This window comes from Arvicola amphibius, chromosome 7 (assembly GCF_903992535.2).
Source record: "Arvicola amphibius chromosome 7, mArvAmp1.2, whole genome shotgun sequence".
Taxonomy (NCBI): Eukaryota; Metazoa; Chordata; class Mammalia; order Rodentia; family Cricetidae; genus Arvicola; species Arvicola amphibius.
The window spans coordinates 55,449,342-55,468,380 of NC_052053.1; the positions used below are offsets into that span (position 1 = coordinate 55,449,342).

Below are 19,039 nucleotides of genomic sequence, written 5' to 3' on the forward strand. Positions count from 1 at the left end.
AGCGGAGAAAGGAGGGGTCCTAAAAACAAATGTTGGGCACCAGATGAAGGCGTAAATCACAAACAATCCCACACCAGTTTGGAATTATGATTAATAGAATGGTTATTTACTTAAAGGGGAAAAACTTATAGATCACTGTCCCAGACAACAGCCCTCTGCGCAATCAGGAAGGGAGCCTAGTCATCAGAAGCGGAGCCGGAAGCCAGAGAGCAAGCCAAGGCAAGTGGCCACATTTTTAAAAAGAGAGACCATGCCCCAGTGGGCTGGTATCTCAGTGGCTATTGGCTGAAGGAGCAGAAGAAGCTCCCGCAACAAGTAGTAATCACTCTAACCCCAGCCCTGAAGAGTTAGAGGTAGGTGGGCTTTGTGAGTTTAAGACCAGCCTGGTCTATATAGGAAGTTCCAGGACAGCCAGAGCTAAATAGTTCCTGTTTCAAAAGACCAAAAACAGAAACAAGTGCCAGACAGTGGTGGCACACACCTTTAATTCTAGTATTTGGGAATCAGAGGCAGGCAGATCTCTGTGAGTTCAAGGCTAGCCTGGTCTACAGAGTAAGTTCCAGGACAGGAAAAAAAAAACCCAGAAACCAAACAGTGGAAAGGCAAGGGCTGACACCCACAGGTGGTCTAGTACCCTTTACATGTGTCATGGCACCCACACCACCATACAAAGCCCCCACACATTAGATAGGTAGATAGATAGACAGACCTAAGGAATAGAGAAGTATCCCAGATGATGGAGAAGGCAGTCCAAGTGACTGGCATTTGACGCAGTGGTCTCAAAAGCCACCTGAGGCCACTTCCCAGTTCATGACACTGTTTCTCCAGAAAACATTTTTTCTTCTTCTTGCTTCTTTTTCTGTAGCATGAATAATAAACTGAGAGACAGGTATTGGGGTTCAAGCTGAAAATCAGAAAAGCAAAACAGCCAAGCAATGGTCTGCCCTGTCCTTTTAAGAGACAAGCCCCCCCACCCCACCCCCACCTCCACCCCTGCTGAGGCAAGCAGATCTTCTGCTTTCAGCCTGAGTCCCTTCCTTTCCGTCTTTCTCCCAAAGAAGTAGCTGCTGCCGTGACTCCTCTCCTCCCTCCATTTCTCTCTCTCTGCCTCTCTGCTCTTCTCCTTTCCCCCTTCCTCCTTTTCTCTTTTCCCTCCATAACCCACTAAATAAATACCCAACCTCACTCTGCATGGTGTGCCTATCGGTCTGTCTCCCACCTGCATGGCTGCAGCTCCTCATGGGACTGGCTGCCTCACTGAGGTCTCTCACCAGCTGCGTGGCTCCCTGCTTGTGATCTGCTGCCCAGGGAACAGCGCGTTTGACTTTTACAATAACAGGCATGCTCGTGGTTTACTGCAGACAACTGATAGAGACTCAAGCCTGAACTCATGTACAGGAAGGTAAATGAGACCTTTTTCTAGAATTAGTTAGTACTCTATATGACCCTTAATATCATGACAAAAAGTTTAATATGTGTGTGTGTATCTGTGTATGTCTTATAAATCTTATACCTTAAGAAAAGCTGCTAAAGGATCAATATAAAACCAAAAGATTATGAGATTAGTAGCAATAACATACATAGTCCTTAAATATTTGTTGTTTTTTTCTGTCCCACATCAGGTGGCTCTTCTGACATGAGACAGAGATTTTAGATTTCACTTTAATAAGCATGCTTGGGTTTAGAGAAGGAGAGAGCCACACTCCAACTCCAAAGTCAGCTTTAATCTTTAACTGGACTGGGATTACAAAAAGACCATTTGCATTATATGCCTGTAGAGAACAGCAGAAACAAATATTTGGGAAGATTATGAAATTTTATCCTGTTGGAAATGTGATATACTTTTACTCTTGAGACATTTTTTTTGCTGGATGATTTGTCCTGTGGTCTTCAAATTCCTTAGCTGGATGGACACCCTTATTCTCCTCTACCAAGGCTGAGTGACTGCACACCAGGCCCCGAGCCTCCCTTATTAAAGAATTAAAGGCATGTGACTCCCTATGATTAAAGGTGTGAGCCACTACCACCAGGATCTGTTTCTGCACTGATATTGTGTAGCCTAGGGTGGCTTTGAACTCACATCTGCCCCATCTCCAAATTCCTGAGATTAAAGGTGTGTGATACCACTCTAGAGGCTGTTTTACCTTCTGATCTTCAGGCAAGCTTTACTTATTAAAACATAAGTAAAATATCACTATATTTTTCTGTCCCACTTCCCATCTCTGATCCCTGAGGCACATAGAAGTTCTTTCTCTAGGCATGGTGGCGCATATTTTTAATCCCAGCACTCTGGAGGCAGAGGCAAGATCTCTGTAAATTTGAGGACAGTCTGGTCTACATAGTGAGTTCAAGGCCAGCCACGGTGTCATAGTGAGAAAAAAAAAATTTCTGCAGTGGCATATAAAGGGGGAAATGGCGAGAAACAACAACAACAACAACAAACAACCAGAGATTTTACCCTGTTATAGTCTACGTTGCACAGTATACTGGTTGGTTCCCAGGGACAGGGAAGCAATCAGTCCTCAGACTAAACTTTTGTTGCTGCTGTTTTATAATAAGTTTTCATTTCATTCTTTTTTAGACAGGGTCTTTCTGTGTAGCCCAAACTGGCCTCAAATGTAAGATCCTCCTGCCTCATCTTCCTGAGTGCACGCATGCCCAGCTCTAATGTTTTCTTTCTTAGGCTATTAAAGATTGTGCTGGTTAGTTTTTGTCAAATTGGGAGGAGGGAGCAACAGCTAAAGAACTGTCTCCATCATGTTGGCCTGTGGGATATGATTGGTGAGGGAGGGTCAAGGCCTCTGTAGGCAGAGCCAGCCCAGGGCTGTACAAGAAAGGCGGAGCAAGTCCTCAACAACTCTTCCACAGTTCCTGCCTCCAGGTTCTTTTCCTTGAGTCCTGCCCTGACTTCCCTCACTGATAAACTGTTACTTGGACGCAAGAGAAAATATACTCTTTCCTTTCCAAGTTGTTTTGATGGTGTTTTGATCCCACCGACACAGACTAACTAGGACAAATATACTGCCGGACACGATTGCTCACACCTGCATCCGCTCAAGGACAAAGGAAGGAGAACCAAGAATTAGAACCATCTTTGGAGTCATACCAAGTTTGAGGCCAGCCTGGGTCAAAAAAAATTTATTAAATATATATGATATGATAAGGATACAGACCAGAAATGTTTGTTTGCTTTCTCCTTCTTGTGTGATGCTGGAATAACAGCCAGGCCCTCTATGCTGTAAGGAGTAGTATGGCAGAGAGCTACACCCCAGTTGTAGATCACAGTTCAAGACAGGGTTTCTTTCTTTCTTTTTTTTCTTGTTTTTCGAGACTGGGTTTCTTTGTAGCTTTGGAGCCTGTCCCAAAACTAGCTCTTGTAGACCAGGCTGGCCTGTAACTCACAGAGATCTGCCTGCCTCTGCCGCCTGAGTGCTAGAATTAAAAGTGTGTGCTACCACGACCTGGCCTTACTTAAGATTTTTTTTTTTTTTTGGTTTTTTCGAGACAGGGTTTCTCTGCAGCTTTAGAGCCTGTCCTGGAACTAGCTCTTGTAGACCAGGCTGGTCTCGAACTCACAGAGATCCGCCTGCCTCTGCCTCCCAAGTGCTGGGATTAAAGGCGTGCGCCACCACCGCCCGGCCTTACTTAAGATTTTTAAATCAAGCTTTCAGGTTTTTTGTTTAAGTTGTTTTTCTGTGTAGCCCTGGCTGTCCTGGAACTTGTAGACCAGGGTGGCCTCAAACTCAGAAATCAGCCTGTCTTTGCCTCCCAAGTACAAGAATCAAAGGTGTGCACTACTACATCCAGCTGTATTCATGAGTTTTATTTATGTATATGCCACACTATTGCAAAAAAGATCTTGGTGCACCTTAATAAGATTAAATACAGTAGAATAAAAATAAATCAGGGTAAAGGTACATACAAAAGGCTAGAATGAAGTCGGTTAAATGTTCAAAATGATCGCAAACTTGTCTTTGAGCTTCCTATTGGCCCAAACCAAGAAAAACAAAACAAAAAACAGAACATAAAGCGTGACTACTTACAACAGTTAGTTAGGGGCTTTGGTTTAAAGAGACCTAGTTTGCATCTCACTTCTACATGCTAGCTACCTGGCCCTGAGCACATTGCTCAACTTCTCAGAACTTGTGGCTCGTAACCCATGAGAGAAATCTTGGGAGTTCCAGGGTGGATTGGTGAGACTACAAGTCAAGGGGACTCCCAATTCTGGAGGTGCAGGGAAGGTTCCTTAAGTCCTCTGTCCTAAGCCTTGGTCCAGCTGTCTCAGGAATTTAATACCCCTCCCAGGCTTAGGGAAGAGCAGCATGGAAGAGGCAGGCTCCCCATTCCCTGTACCTGGACTGACACACAGTGCTCTGCACCGAACCACAAAGGTTCTCTGATGCAGTAGGGAGAATAGTTCCCTACAGGACCCCACAGTTGTTCCCACCTCAGCTCAGCTGCCCCAAGGTGGAGGTCAACCCCCCCGACCCCCCCCAGAGTGGGATTCAAAGACTGAGGGGCTGGAGTGGCTCAGTGATCCAGCACTTGCCTAGCACCCCCAAAATCCTTCAAGGCCTGGCAATCTGGAGAAGAATTAGTGATGGAAGCCAAAGCTCCTTCACTTCTAGAGTTGTTCAGACACTAGATGGTTTGCCCTTGTAAAAAGGTCAGTGGGCAGTTCTATACAGCCCAGGCCTTGCCTCCTAGGAAGTACCCTTTGCCCAACATAATACATCAAGGTGTGTGTGTGTGTGTGTTGTGTGTGTGTGCATGTATGTGGTGTGTGTGTGTGTGAAGGTGTCTGTGAATTTGTGTGGTAGTGGGAGGCACATTTCCTTCAGAGCTCACAAACTGGCAAACTCAAAACTCCTTCCCTGCTTTTCATCACCAACAGGACACAATCCAGTCAGAATGTGTGTCAGAATTTTTTTGGCTCTGTTAGTTTATACCATTTTGCTTTAGACTTGGCTAGATGCATCCACTCCTTGGCTTGGCACCCAAAGCTCTGTACAAGCTGGCTTTTTCCATGGCCATCTTGAGTGGCTGCAACTAACAGCCCTTCTGGAGCTTGCTGCCAGCATGGCATGAAGATGGCAAAAAGCATGCTCTGAGGAGCCCTGAACCCCTCGCTCTGCCATAGACTACACTGCTGTGTGATCATAGGCAAATTCCTCCATGTCATTGTCTCCACATGCCCGTGGGCCCTGTCCGCTGAGGACACCGATGATTCTCAGATAACAGCAACAGGTTACTTTCCATTACCAGCCTATGTGACAAGTGACTCACCTGGCATCCAGTGTGACTATCTATAAATGAAGAAATGAACTGTATTAACCACACAGCACACAAAGGCCTGAAAACAGAAGGGACCTGAAGAATGACTGGCCACTATGGCAGGCCCTTGTCCCGCCCCTGTGTGTTTACTCTTCAGACCAATGTGTCCTAGTGTTCCCTTCCTTCAGACTGCTGCAGCTGCCTCAGCACCTCTCCCATAGTTGGGCTATGACATCACAAAACACACAGTCTTGAAAAAAAAACAAACCCACACCCAGGGCCAAGGGAAAGGTCAGGGTGTGCATAGGCTTGGGGTGGGGGGGAGGGTGGGAACAGGGGATTCCAAGTTCTCTGAAGAGGCTGGAAGGGGAGCCTGTGGTGGTCAGCTGGGTGTGGCTACCACTATGAGTCAGACCTGCCTGGGCTGGGTGTCACTGTCCCTCTTTATTTCTGGGTGAGTTATTCCTTAAGCAAAACATCACCCGGCAATGTCTGGAGGAAATGAAGTCTACAGACAGCCTAAATCTGCCTACCAGCACTGAACAGTGGGCAGCTGGTACCCACTGCAGGTATCTTAGGAGTGAGCACAGGGCACAAGGAAGGGCCCAGGGTCTGGGTAGGGGTCATTGGTAGACACCTTCAAAGGTTCTGAGTGAGGATCTGTAGGAGAGAACAGGGCTTTCCCAAAGGAGATCAGCCATACCCTGCCCTGAATGATTCCACCCCATACCCTAGAACTGTTGGGACCTATATTTTCTTTGGTAAAACAAGGAGATGGGCAAAAAAGTTTCTCTACATCTTTAAAAAGAATGTCCAACACAGTCATAGGTGTCTTAAAAGGTCAAGTTCTCAGGCCTGCCTGTGTCTGGAGACTGTGAGCCACAAGCAGCCCTAGGGCAGCTGCCAATCCCCTTGTAGGATAGCTTATACAATTGTATGTCCATAACCCCATGAACTATCTCAAAGAAAACCCTGGTGCTGAGACTTTAGGCTATTTTTCCCTGCTTCTATCTCCTGGTTTTGTCCTGCAACCTAATAAGGCCCAAGGTCTCTTCTGAACCCCTCTGTCCTGTCTTTCCCAGATTCCATACTGAATCTACTGAATTGAACTAGCCCACCAAGTGACCAGCTCAGGATGGACAAGGAAGAGGAAGCCTGTTCCATCTTGGGACTACCCTCTCCAGGGCCAAAGACCTTACTCCTGGCAATCCCTGAGTGTGAGCAGACTAGCTTTGAAGGCCCATAAAGAACCCCAGACCCAAACCTTTGGGAAGGGATAGGGAAGGAGCCAAGGCCTATTGGGTGGCCAAAGCCAAGCAAGGCTTCTTCTGGTACAGGAGTTGAGATGGGGGGAGCTCAGACCAGCACCCTACCCTGGTACAGCTGAGTTGCCTATACCTTCTCAGCTGCCGAGAATGTGCAAGGAGCAGGAAGACAATAAGTAGCTACAGAGGGAGGCAGTGCTTGCTTCAGGGTATGGTTCCTGCTCAGCAGCTGACCACAGGTCAAGAGGCTCTGGGCTCAAGGTCGCCAGCATCAACCAGAAGAGGGGCCTGGAGCTCCAGAGCTCAGCACAGAGGACCCAGAGACCTTAGTGGGAAGTCCTGGAGTTGGGAAGAACTAGACGAGGTCATCTCATCTATACAATGTGGCTATCGTGAGAACATAGCCTGCCCTACTATGACTGAGATGTTGCTCCATGGGGCTTCAGTCACCTCCTCTGCTCAGTGGGCTTAAGGATCTCTGCCTCCAGGGGAAGCAGTGGCAAGAGTCAAAAGGGTAAATGCAGGAAAAGCCCTCAGCACAACACTCTGCAGGGGAAGCGAGTGTCACCTGCTAACACCTGCCCAGGACACCCCCAACTGATACTGACAGCAGTTGCAGGAGTTGCTAGGGACAGCCCCCACTCCTCTGCTGCCCTCCCCTGTGAACATAGGTGCCATTCAGATCACAAAGTGGAGGGTGTAGGTGAGCTGGTGGCCATTGTCCCAGGCATACAGCATCCTCTCCTTGGGGTTGTAGTCAACCTGAGTGGTGTAGGAATACTCATTGAGGAAGGGCAACTGTGGGTGAGCATCAGTGCCTGTGTGGGTGTCGAAGGCATAGGCCACCTGGCCTTCGTGCTGGTTGTAAGTATCCACAGCGTACAGGATACCACACACCAGGAAGCAGTTCCCATAGGAGTTCCTCCTCAGCCGTGTCTTCCACGTGGTCTCTTGGTGCACAGAGAGGTCTCGGGGGTCTAGGCGGCTCAACACAATCACCTCATGCTGGGTTTCATCTCGCTCATCCACAGCTGGGTAGATGACCCACAGACCACTCTCGTCTACAGCAAAATCAATGTCTGAGTGGCCACGCCACTTCCAGGGTGTGGTGTCCTCGTAGACCACGTCAGGCAGCATTGCCCAGGAGGCCACAAAGCGCTGGCGCAGGTCGTATTTGATGATGTTCTTGGTGAATGCACGGTTGTAGTAGAAGGCACCCTGGTACACCACATGGCCTGTGCCTATCCAGTTGTAGGGTAGCTTGTACATGTTACTCCACCGCCCTGCATATGGAAAGGAGAGGGTCATATCAGAGTACCCTGGGCAGCCCCAGCTCCCATGTGCTGCATAGTTTGACACAATCTAGAAGAACTGCCCAGACTGGCCTGTGGCCACATCTGGGAAAATTGTCTTGCTTGATGATGGATGTGGGAGGGCCCAGGCCACTGTGGGTGGTACCATGCCTAGGTAAGTGGCCAAGGCTGTGTAAGAAAGACGGGGTTTTTCTGTAGCTTTGGGACCTATTCTGGAACTAGCTCTTGTAGACCAGGCTGGCCTCGAACTCACAGAGATCCACCTGCCTCTGACTCCCGAGAGCTGGGATTAAAGGAGTGCGCCCCCACTTTAAAAGATTTATTTATTTATTATGTATACAGTGTTCTGCCTGCATGTATGCCTGAATGCCGGAAGAGGGTACTGTATCAGATCTCATTACAGATAGTTGTGAGCCACCATGTGGTTGCTGGGAATTGAACTCAGGACCTCTAGAAGAGCAGCTTGTGCTTTTAACCTCTGAGCCATCTCTCCAGCCCACCAACCCTGTGTTCGATCTCAGAGACTTTGTATATGATGTTCCTTGAGTCAGGTATGCTATTCCCCATTCAACTTGTCTCTCGGTGTCCTTAGCCAGCGTGACTTCCCTAGACTCAGTGAAGGGCCTCCCCTCCCCTCTGTCTTAGCACTTGCCACATCCACTAGCCTGTGAGCTGCTCCAGACACCACAGAGCAAGCCAATTTTGAGCTTAGAAAGGATGTTAGCTGTTAGGATCATGCTGGCCCCTGTCACCTGGCAGGATGTATCAGGCAATACCCAGGCCAGGCCAGGCCAGGCCAGGGTCCTGTGGCTGCAATGTCATTATATAGATTGTATGTAGGTGCAAAAAGTCCCTTTAAGAGACGAGCTCTGCCCATTCCTGCTTTCTTTCCCACTGCTCTTCTGAAGAGGCAGGCTGGTCCTTCCTCTCCTCCTCTCCTTCCCTCACTCCCTTTATCTCAATAAAACTTCCACGTAGGGGCTGGCAAGATGGCTCAGTGGGTAAGAGCACTGACTGCCTGATCTTCCAAAGAACCTGGGTTCAATTCCCAGCACCCACATGGCAGTTCACAACTTTCTACAACTACAGTTCCAGGGGATTTGACATTTTCATATATACATACAAGCAAGCAAAACACCAAAGCATGTAAAATAAGAATAAATAAATCATTTAAAATGTTTAAAAACAACACGAACAAACAAACAAACAAAAACTCCCATGTAAGCTCTGCCTGCATGGCGTGTCTGTACCTCACCCATCTTGGGCTCTCACCTGCCACGCAGCCCCTTGGCCCACCAAGGTTCCTCTCCCGCCGTTTTACAACACTAGCTATTTCAGGACATTTTCTAGGATCCCATGGTTCCCAGGATGGGATTGGGTGGGTGTACCCCACGGCATGATACCACACTGCTTCTGTGAGGAACACCCTCCCTTTTTTCTCCTGTTTTCCTGATCCTCCATAGAGCTCAGTAAAGCCCCTAAAGCCCCCTGGGGAAGCCTTCCTATGTCTCCACATTCTTCCCATAGATACCAAACTAGACTGCTCTAAGCTGCACCATGATTGCCCCCTTATGCCTTTGCCTCCTCTAGAATATGGGTTTCTGGAAGGTGAGACAGTCTCAATGACCCTGTCCTGCCCCAGATCCGAGAGCCAATGATTGTCGTCCTTATGCTCACACCTCCTATGGGCCTTGCCCAGAGTCACAAGTCTTCTGAGGCCTGAGGCCTGCTTTCTTGGATGGCAGGCAACAATCTCGTGGATTTAGGAAGATTCATAAAACGTGAGTGGACACTGAGGTAAATAGTTTTTGTTTGTTTGAGACAGGCTCTCACTATGTAGCTCTAGCTGTCCTGAAACTCTCTATGTAGACCAGGCTGGTCTCTAAATTACAGATTCAGGTTGGCCTCTGCCTCTTGAGTGCTGGGATTAAGGGCGCCTGACTTCCTTTGATGATGATGATGATGATGATACAAAAGGACGAGCAACATGAACCCTTTCCTCCCAACTTGCTTTTGGTCATGAAGCGATAGAAAGCCTAACTAAGACAGACAGACACAGACAAGTGCATGGAACACTCAGCAAGTGGAAGTTTGATTGCATATCACATAACATCACGTCATGAGGCAGGGCCACACTCTCTCCTTTGCCCCTGTATTCAGTTCCCAGCAGTGGGCGACAGGCTTCCTTAGGGCAGGAGGCTACCTTGAGGACAGGCTGGGTACTGGAAACCATAGGCACAAGAAGGCTGAGTCTTACGGGACACGCTTGTCACAGGCCAACCACACTCTTTGCCCTCCCCTCTTTTACACAGTTTCCCTGACCTTGTTTGAAATTTTCCAGGTTCCGAAACTCCACGAGGGTGTTTCCATAGTAGTAGTTGGTGACATAGATCCTGTCATCTAGAGCTGCAGGGTCCTTCATCCAAGCACCTTCATGGCGCCCATAACTGTGGTGCTTCACAGGGGGGTCCACAGCTCGGAGGGTGCCCTCACAGCTGTCCTCCTTACCTGTGAGGAGCAAAGGACATAGCATTTGATACACAGTCACTAGTTCCAAGACAGAGCACTGGGTCTAGGAAGATGACCCAAGTCCATCTTTTCTTTGTTTTTTTTTTTTTTCTTCAAGATAGGGTTACAGGGTTTCTCTGTGTAGCCCTGGTTATCCTGGAATTGGCTCTGTAGACCAGGATGGCTCCAAACTCAGAGATCCACTTGTCTCAGCCTCTGGAATGCTGGGTACCATGCCTGGCTTATTCCAGTTTACTTTAACTTTCTCAAAGGTTTTATTGGTGACCTTTGGCCTATGAGCAAAACAATGCCTGATCACTGGAAAAAGCAGGAACAGCAGAAAAGGGAATGGAGAAGATGCATACCATTCAAAACTCCAGCATCCACTGTATGTGAAAACAAAACACAAAAAAGAGGTTCATCTCAGAGAAGCAGAGACTAGAATGGTGGGAATGGTGGGCTCAGGAGATGCCGACCAAACCTTTAGAAGTACCGTTTGAAAGAAGATGAGTTCAGGGTGTCTCCTAATATTTGAAAATTGAGGCTGGTTGTGGGGGAAATGCCTGTAACCCTCGAACTGTGGAGGCTGATGTAGGAAGACAGCCATTGCTGAGAATTTGAGGCCAGCCTGGACTATACAGTGCCAGGCCAGTCAGCTACATGGCAAGACCCTGTCTTAAAGAGGAAGGAAAGAAGTGGGGTGGTGGTGGCATATGCAATTAATCCCAGTACTTGGGGAAGCAGAGGCAGGTGGATCTCTGAGTTCAAGGCCAGCCTTGCCTGCAGAGCAAGTTCCAGGACAGCCAGGACACAGAGAAATTCTATCAAAAAAAAAAAAAAAAAAAGAAAGAAAGAAAGAAAGAAAGAAAGAAAGAAAGAGAAAGAAAGAGGAGGAAAGAGGACAGTCCTGAGATGAATTCTAATATACAAAGCAACTTCTGAATACATGGTGCTTCCTTCCCTATCTTCCTTCCTTGCATGAAGTCACACAGACTTTTAAAAAACTGTAATCAGGCTGGAGAGATGGCTCAGAGGTTAAGAGCACTGCCTGCTCTTTGAAAGGTCCTGAGTTCAATTCCCAGCAACCACATGGTGGCTCACAACCATCTGTAATGAGGTCTGGTGCCCTCTTCTGGCCTGCAGGCATACAAACAGAATACTGTATAAATAATAAATAAATAAATAATATATATATATATATATATATATATATATTAAAATAAATAAATAAACTGTGATCCTTCTGCATACATGGCTTTCTGTATCCTGTTTTCTCCTGCTGCTGAACAATTTCTCACATCGCTAAATAGTCTTTTAACGATGGGACGTCTGGGTCCTCCTGCCACCACCAGACAGCTGTATCCTTTAATTTATGCACACTCTCCATCCCCAGTTTCAGCCCTGTAGGTTATTTCCAGTTTTCTGGCACCAGGAACTGTGTTGGGAGGAAGCCATATTAGTTGCAGCTGTTGTCCACGTTGCTTGTGGGTCCTTCTGGAAAGACAGGCGTGAAAGAGCTGACACTGGACCAGAGCAAGAAAGGGTCTGAAGGCTTGCAATCACAGGCGGTCACAGCCCTTCAGAAGGACTGATCCATGAGTTACTGCAGACAGTGTCTACTGTGTGACACAAATCATAGCTATCAATGTGGACATAAAGACAAAGAGCCAGGCATGGTAGCACACACCTTCAATTGCAGCACTCAGGAGGCAGAGGCAGGCGATCTCTGAGTTCAAGGCCAGCCTGGTCTATAGAGTGAGTTCCAGGACAGCCAGGGCTTCACAAAGAAACCCTTTCTCAAAAAAAAAAAACCCAAAACCAAAACAAACAAACAAACAAACAAACAAAAAACCCACCACACTGAAAACCAAAACAAATGAGCAAAAATGCAGAAACCAAAAAACAAACAACAACAAAATCAAACAAAACAAAATAAACAAAGAAACAAATAACAACCAAAGAGTACTGGTGGTGCAGCTCAGAGGTGGGGTGTATCTCAGAGGTGGCAGCTGGGCCATGGGCTCAGTCCTGACACCTTGGAACCCAAACAAAGCAGACTGGAAAGAGGACCTAAGAAAGCTATCAGTGGCTGGATTTAGTGGTAGATATCCAGTTCACATTTTAAAGAGAATTTATTGCAACTATACCTGTTTAACAGTCACTTTAAATGTTGGCATTTTTCTGCAAAGGCTCCTGGGATAACTATGTTAGGTTAGGAGGGGGACAAACTTCCACCCCATAGTCTTTCTTTTTCCATATCATTCTTTTTAAAGCACAAAGCTCAAGCCAAGAGTGCTTGCTGTGCAGTCTTGAGGATTTGTGTTTGGAGCCCAGCACAGTCCTAGCAAGTGGGGTAGCCCCCACACCTGTTGTTCTGTTGGAAGCTCTGCCTCAGGTCCCCTCCTCCCTCTCCAAACCCTGCTCCTCCCCGCCAGCTGCTCAAACCCTGCCTACAGGGTATTTAAGCTCTGGTCCATAGAACTGCCATGGGATTGATTTCTCTTCTTTCCCAGAGATCACCTGGGGATACTTTGCGTGGATAACCCTGGTCCTTTACCTTTAATATGGGTTGATCTGGCTTACTGTTTTGGTGGAGAAACCCAAAACTGGGGATTCAAAAATGCTTATCGCCTGTGACCCCAGTTCTGAGGGGACAGAGACAGCAGTTTGCTGGAATTTTCTGACTTTCAGGCTAGCTAAGAAAACACAAGCCATAGGTTTAGGGAGAAACCTTGCCTCTAAAAAAGGAATAGTCACTCCACTCCCACTACTTCACTTGACCAGCCTTAAAAAATTTTTTTTTAAAAAAAATAGTCAGAAAGTGATTTAAACGCTCCCCTCCCCCCTCTCTCTCTCTCTCTCTCTCTCTCTCTCTCTCACACACACACACACACACACACTCCTTTTTAAAAAAATAGAATTTCAAAGTATGCCAGGCTCAGGGGCATGTGTCTATAATGCCAACACCGAGGAGGCTAAGGCAGAAGGGTGTGAATTCCAGCACAGCCTGAGCTACAGTGAGACCCTGCCTCAAAATAACTAAAACCCAAACAATAACAAACTAAATAAAGAAACATCAACAATTTGATATAACTGAACATTCTTGGATCAAGAGCCAAACAAGACATGAGCTGGATTTAGTCACAAGCTGACCAAGTTTTCTGAGTCTTAGGAGACTTTCTCACCTTGGCTTGGGACTTCTGGAAGCAAAGGTGGCTCAGTGTGCCGGGGAGTGGTGGCAGGACTTGGGGTGTAAGTAGAGATCTGAGAGGCCAAGCTGGGTCCTTCTGAAGCCTTCAGCATGACTCCATTATGTTTGACGGAGTTTGGTTCTAGAAGCTTGGCCTCCATCTTGGGTGGTACTTTCTCCAGCCAGGAAGTGCCCTTGAGGGTGTTGTCTGTGGAGAGAAGATGACTTAGTGGCCATGCCCCAGAAGTGCGGATGCACAGCTTTGCCACAGACCTCCTCAGGGTCTTCTCTGACCATGGAGGAGTTGAAAGGCCTCAAAGTAGGAGATGGGTAGACTTTCTAGTCCACAGGATAGGACTTTCCCATGAGCACTCTGGCCTGGGGCCCAGCTTTGCCACTCCTTTCCTGGGTGAGTTTTTAAAGACCAAGCCCTTACCTCCTTGGGCTTGCACCTCTTTAAAATAAGTGTCCTAACCATAGTGCTGATGAGAAGAATATGTTTATAAGACATTTGTACTGGTTCTGCAAACAGGTGGTGGCAAATACAAGGTTCTTTTTTTCTTCTAAGTGTTAAGGACGTTGTTCCAACTCTGTCATGCCTTAAACTTAGTTCCACAGGCAAAACTCCTTGTTTAGGATTGTAAATTTTCTCTCAGTCACCTTCCTGGGAACCTTGATAGCCTTGAACCTCCTTCACTAATGTCTGTGACCTCAGTCAAGGAAGGGATGGATGCAGCTAGTTTCTAACACTCACTTCTCTAGCTGCGTTTGTACCTTCCAGGTCCAAAGTGCTAGTACAGGCTCAGCTGAGTAGGTTCCTCTTTGCCTGCAGGCCACTCTGTCCCCACACTGGAGACCCAGTGGGAGGAAAGCCTCTTTGCTCAGGGAATCCACAGGGAACACGGCCTTGGCAGCCTGTCAGGTCAGGAGGCTTATTCCCATGAGCATTCTTGGCAGAGTCAGATGTCCAAAGCTGTGCCTGGGCAGTGGTCCAGCCAGGGGTCAGAGGCCCTGTATTGTGCCAGGCTGAGTTGGCAGGACTCAAGGACAACAGCTGGTATCAGGGACTAGGGGAGGAGGTTACACCCTGAGGGCTCAGAAATGAAGGGACCTTTTCTTTTACAGGGTCTCTCTCTCTCTCTCCTCTCTCTCTCCTCTCTCTCTCTCTCTCTCTCTCTCTCTCTCTCTCTCTCTCTCTCTCCCTCTATCTCTCTCTCTCTCCCTCTCTCTCTCCCTCTCTCTCTCCCTCTCTCATAAATGTATGGTATGGGGTGCACTTGTGTGTGGGTCACCTTTAATCCTAGCACTTGGGAGGTAGAGGCAGGAGGATCTCTGTGAGTTCAAGGCCAGCCTGGTCTACAGAGTGAGTTTCCAGGACAGCTAGGGCTGTTATACAGAGAAATCCTGGCGTGCGTGCGTGCGTGCGTGTGTGTGTGTGTGTGTGTGTGTGTGTGTGGAGAGCCCTGACCACTCTTCCAGAGGACCCAGGTTCAATTCCCAGAATTCACATGGAGTTCACAACTGTCTATAACTTCAGTTCCAGGGGTTCTGGCACCCTCACACAGACATGCAGCAGGCAAAACACCAATGCACACACATAAAATAAATAAATCTTTAAAAATAAAAAAAAGTTATTTTAAAGGTGTGTGGGGGGGGGGACTGGAGAGATGGCTCAGCAGTTAAGAGCACTTGTTCTTCAGAGAACCCAGGTTCAATTCCCAGCACCCACATGGAAGCTCACAGCTGTATGTAACTCCAGTTCCAGGCGATCTGATGCCCTCACATAGATAGACATACACGCAAGCAAAACACATAAAATAAAAATAAACAACACTCAAACCAAACAAAATAAAACAACAATAAAAACAAACAAACAAGTCGGGGCTACCATACCCAGTATTCTTTTAAATGTGGCTTTTGGGTATCAAATGTAGGTCCTCACACCTTTTTTTTTTTTTTAAGATTTATTTATTTATTATGTATACAACATTCCTTCCATGTATGATCGCATGCCAGAAGAGGGCACCAGATCTCATTACAGATGGTTGTGAGCCACCATGCGGTTGCTGGGAATTGAACTCAGGACCTTTGGAAGAGCAGTCAGTGCTCTTAACCTCTGAGCCATCTCTCCAGCCCGGTCCTCATGCTTTTGAGGCAAGCACTTTACTGACTGAGCACTTTTTAGTTCCTGTGGTGAGAATTTCACCTATCAGTAAGATCTTGGGTATGCTAGATAAGTGTCTAATGTCCCTACCACTGAGCCACAGCCTCAGTCCACTGCGACTTCATATATTAAGACAGGGTCTCAGTAAGTTGCCTAGCTTACTCTTGAAATCACTCTGAGTACCAGGGAGACCTTGAACTTAAAACAATATTGTATGGGCTAGAGAGAAGGCTCTTAAGAGCCTAAGGACCAGGGTTCAATTCCCAGCACCCACATGGCAGTTCACTGTAACTCCACTTCCAGGGGATCCAACACCCTCACACAGACATACATCTAGGCAAAGCCCAGTGTACATTAAGTAAATCTTTAAAACAAGAACAACAAACAATATCTTAGCAGTCAGTGCTACCAAGCCTGGAGTAGCCTTTTTGGTTGTTTTTAAGTGAGGCTCTTACTGTATAGCTCAGGCTGCCCTTGAACTCCTGCCTCAAGCTCTTGAGTGCCTGGAATTTCACCTCTGAACCTGACAGGAGGGAATTCTTGAAGAATATTGGACTCTAACTGCTTGAAATCCCTGCCTTTGGAAGCACCCAGTTACTTCTGTGTAGCCCTTGGCTATGACCCAGGTGGAGACACCAGGGATCAAGCTGGCAGGAAAAGGGCAGGAAAATGACACAGGAGAGAACTAGAGAGGCCGGTCCAGAAGTGAGAGGGCTCCCCAGCGGCCACCCACTCTCCAAAAGCCCCACGTTCTCGCATCTCCACTGTCACAGGTGCGGCTCCTCCCATAGAACTACAAGCTCCATGGCGGGCAGGACCCTCGTCCACCTTACTCCGTGACCTTGCACATAGCTGACCGGCAGCAAATCTTTGAACCAAAGTCCAGACAAGGTGAGGACAGCTGTAAGACACTGAGAGAGGCCTCTTGTGTTGCCTCTATTATTTTCCTCATCAGCAGCCCTACCTGGGGTCTTCTACGCGGCGTGTGATTGAGCAACGGACCCTAAAAGCAGCAAACAATGGTGCTGTGATCTGTGACTTTGCGGCTGCTGAGAAGCTGGTGGATCTCTGGAGGTGGCCATCCCTCAAATAGGCCCCACTCCCTCCAACTCACCAGTCGCGGCCTTCGTTTCTTCTTGTTTGGCCTCCTGCCTGCCCGCCTTGTAGTAGGTAAAGCCTCGGATCATAGCCTGCTGCTGGGCCAGAGCACGTGGCCTGGCTGTGGGGTGGGGTAATCTGCCCTTGATGCTCTCCTTCCTCAGCTTCTCCACCTTCAGCTGCTTCTCCTTGGGAGGCTTTGCAAGGCTCTTGTCTGAGAAGCTCTTTTGTATGCTGCCGTATTTGTTGAGGTCTTTGTCTTGCCCTCCAGCTGTGTCCTGGGAAGAACAGAAGTCTCAGACTTGGTGACAGTATACTCATGGACTTAGTCACAGCTCAGTGTGTGGGAGCTGGAGGTGATCACAGGTTATGTGAAGTTCTACAGTGGATATATCCAATAATTTGTTTGCCTCTGCTTCTCCCCTTACCTTTCTAGTTCCTCTGCAGGCTTGAGACCCAATCTGGCGGCTTCCACACTCATTCCCAACTCCTGTCCACTTGTTCTCTTGGCTTGACTGGCAGGTTGGCTCCCGAGGAGGCCTCCTACCCTTGTCTCTCACTCATTGGTCTTAGCTTATGGGGAAGGGGGAGGTTCTTGAGTCTCTTTACAGAGTACCCAGAATGCTCTCCATGTTAGCCTTGAAATCACAGCATTCTGAGAAGCCCTTCAGTCCATGTTGGTCTGGCTAGCCCTAGGGAATGCCATATCTAACATTTTGTGAGCTTTGTTATTTCACTTCCTACTCAAATGCTCTGAGATCGGCTTGGCACAAAAACACAGGGCCTGGGACGCCACCTTTGTGAGACAGGCAGATAAGGCTTGTGCAGCATCTGATGGCTTCTGAGCAGCGGCCAACGCAGGACTCGCTTGCACTTGCAGGGCTGGCATCTCCCTGGCAGCGGCTCCAGGCCCCGGTGTAGACTTCCTCATGCTTTCCTGTGTCTAGGCAGGCCCACCTGCAGTCATCGACAGTGCTACTCTCGCATTGTCAGCACAGGAGGTGCAAGCTGAGAAGGAAGGGCTGGGGCTAGCCAGTCACGAAGGCTGCTGCAGCCCGGCTCAGTCACCCCCTCTCCCTGTGACCTCTCTCCCTGTTTCTTCATGTGCCAAGTAGGCAGGGGGTCAATTCTCCGCGCAGGCTGTGGGATGAACTAACACTGTATGTGAGGGAGTCAGGCTCAAAGGACTCCTAAAAATATCACCAGAAAATGAGGCTACTGGGTTGCCCATGGATGACTGATCTGAGGGGCACCAAAAGGGCACTACTTGTTGCCCTCCTGGCCAAATGACATACTGAGTATCACCCAAGGAAAGAACATTAACTTCCAGACTTATCTGGGAAGTAGGAAGTCAATTTTTCTACCTGCAGGGGTACGCTGGCTATTTTCTTTTCCAGCTCGACACAAGCTAGGGTGATCTGTGAAGAGAGAACCTCATTTGGGGAAAATGCCTCCACCAAATTGGTTTGTAGGCAAGTCTGCGGGCATTTTCCTGATTAACAATGGATTGGATGGGCCCAGACAACTGTGGGCAGTGCTATCCCTAGGCAAATGGCCCTGGGTTATATACGAGAGCAGGCTGAGGAGGCCAGTAAGCAGTTTTTTTTTCATGGACTCTGTGTGTTGAAATTTTGTTTGTGTTTTAACAAATAAAGCTTGCCTAAAGGATCAGAGACACAGTGTAGACAGCCACCTTATGCCTTTATCTATGCTCAGACCAAAAGGGCGATCTGTTCTCAGACAGCACTCTCAGATGACTGCTTCAGTCTGCACTGAGCTCCTGTCTCCTCCCACCTTATATTCCTCTCTCTGCCCAGCCATATTACTTGCCGCCTCCATCTCCCTGGTGCTGGGATTACAGGTGTGGGCCACCACTGCCTGGCTCTGTTTCTCTTTGAGACTGGATCGATCTTGTGTAATCCAGGGTAGCCTTGAACTCACAGAAACTTGTCTACATCTGTCACCAGAGTCCTGGAATTAAAGGTGTGTGCCACCACTCCCTGGCCTCTAGTGGCTTACCTCTGCACTCTGATCTTCAGGTAAGTTTTATTTTTAAAACACAGAGTTTTTGCCACATCTCTGTTTCAGGTCCTGCCTTGAATTCCCACCCTGACTTTCCTCAGTGATGGTGTATGACCTGACATTTCCCCACATTGCTTTTAGTCATGGTTTTTATCACAGCAATATTTGTGAAGGAAAACTAGAACAAGGGGAATTTAAGTGTGCA

At 47.8% G+C, this 19,039-nt stretch overlaps 1 protein-coding gene across 2 annotated transcripts in view; it reads right to left on the reverse strand.

Moving 5' to 3' along the window:
- Positions 1-3,802: 3,802 nt before the first annotated feature.
- Olfml2a (olfactomedin like 2A) overlaps positions 3,803-19,039 on the reverse strand; it is a 31,555-nt gene continuing 16,318 nt past the window's right edge. The window contains exons 5-8 of one of the 2 annotated variants that reach the window (XM_038336740.1): positions 16,829-17,090; positions 13,546-13,758; positions 10,175-10,360; positions 3,803-7,822 (exon numbers count right to left, since the gene is read on the reverse strand). In XM_038336740.1, coding sequence (XP_038192668.1) covers positions 7,218-7,822; positions 10,175-10,360; positions 13,546-13,758; positions 16,829-17,090 — 1,266 coding nt within the window. In that variant the 3' untranslated portion in view covers positions 3,803-7,217. The remainder of the gene's footprint in view (positions 7,823-10,174; positions 10,361-13,545; positions 13,759-16,828; positions 17,091-19,039) is intronic. The other variant, XM_038336741.1, reaches the window with a different exon arrangement.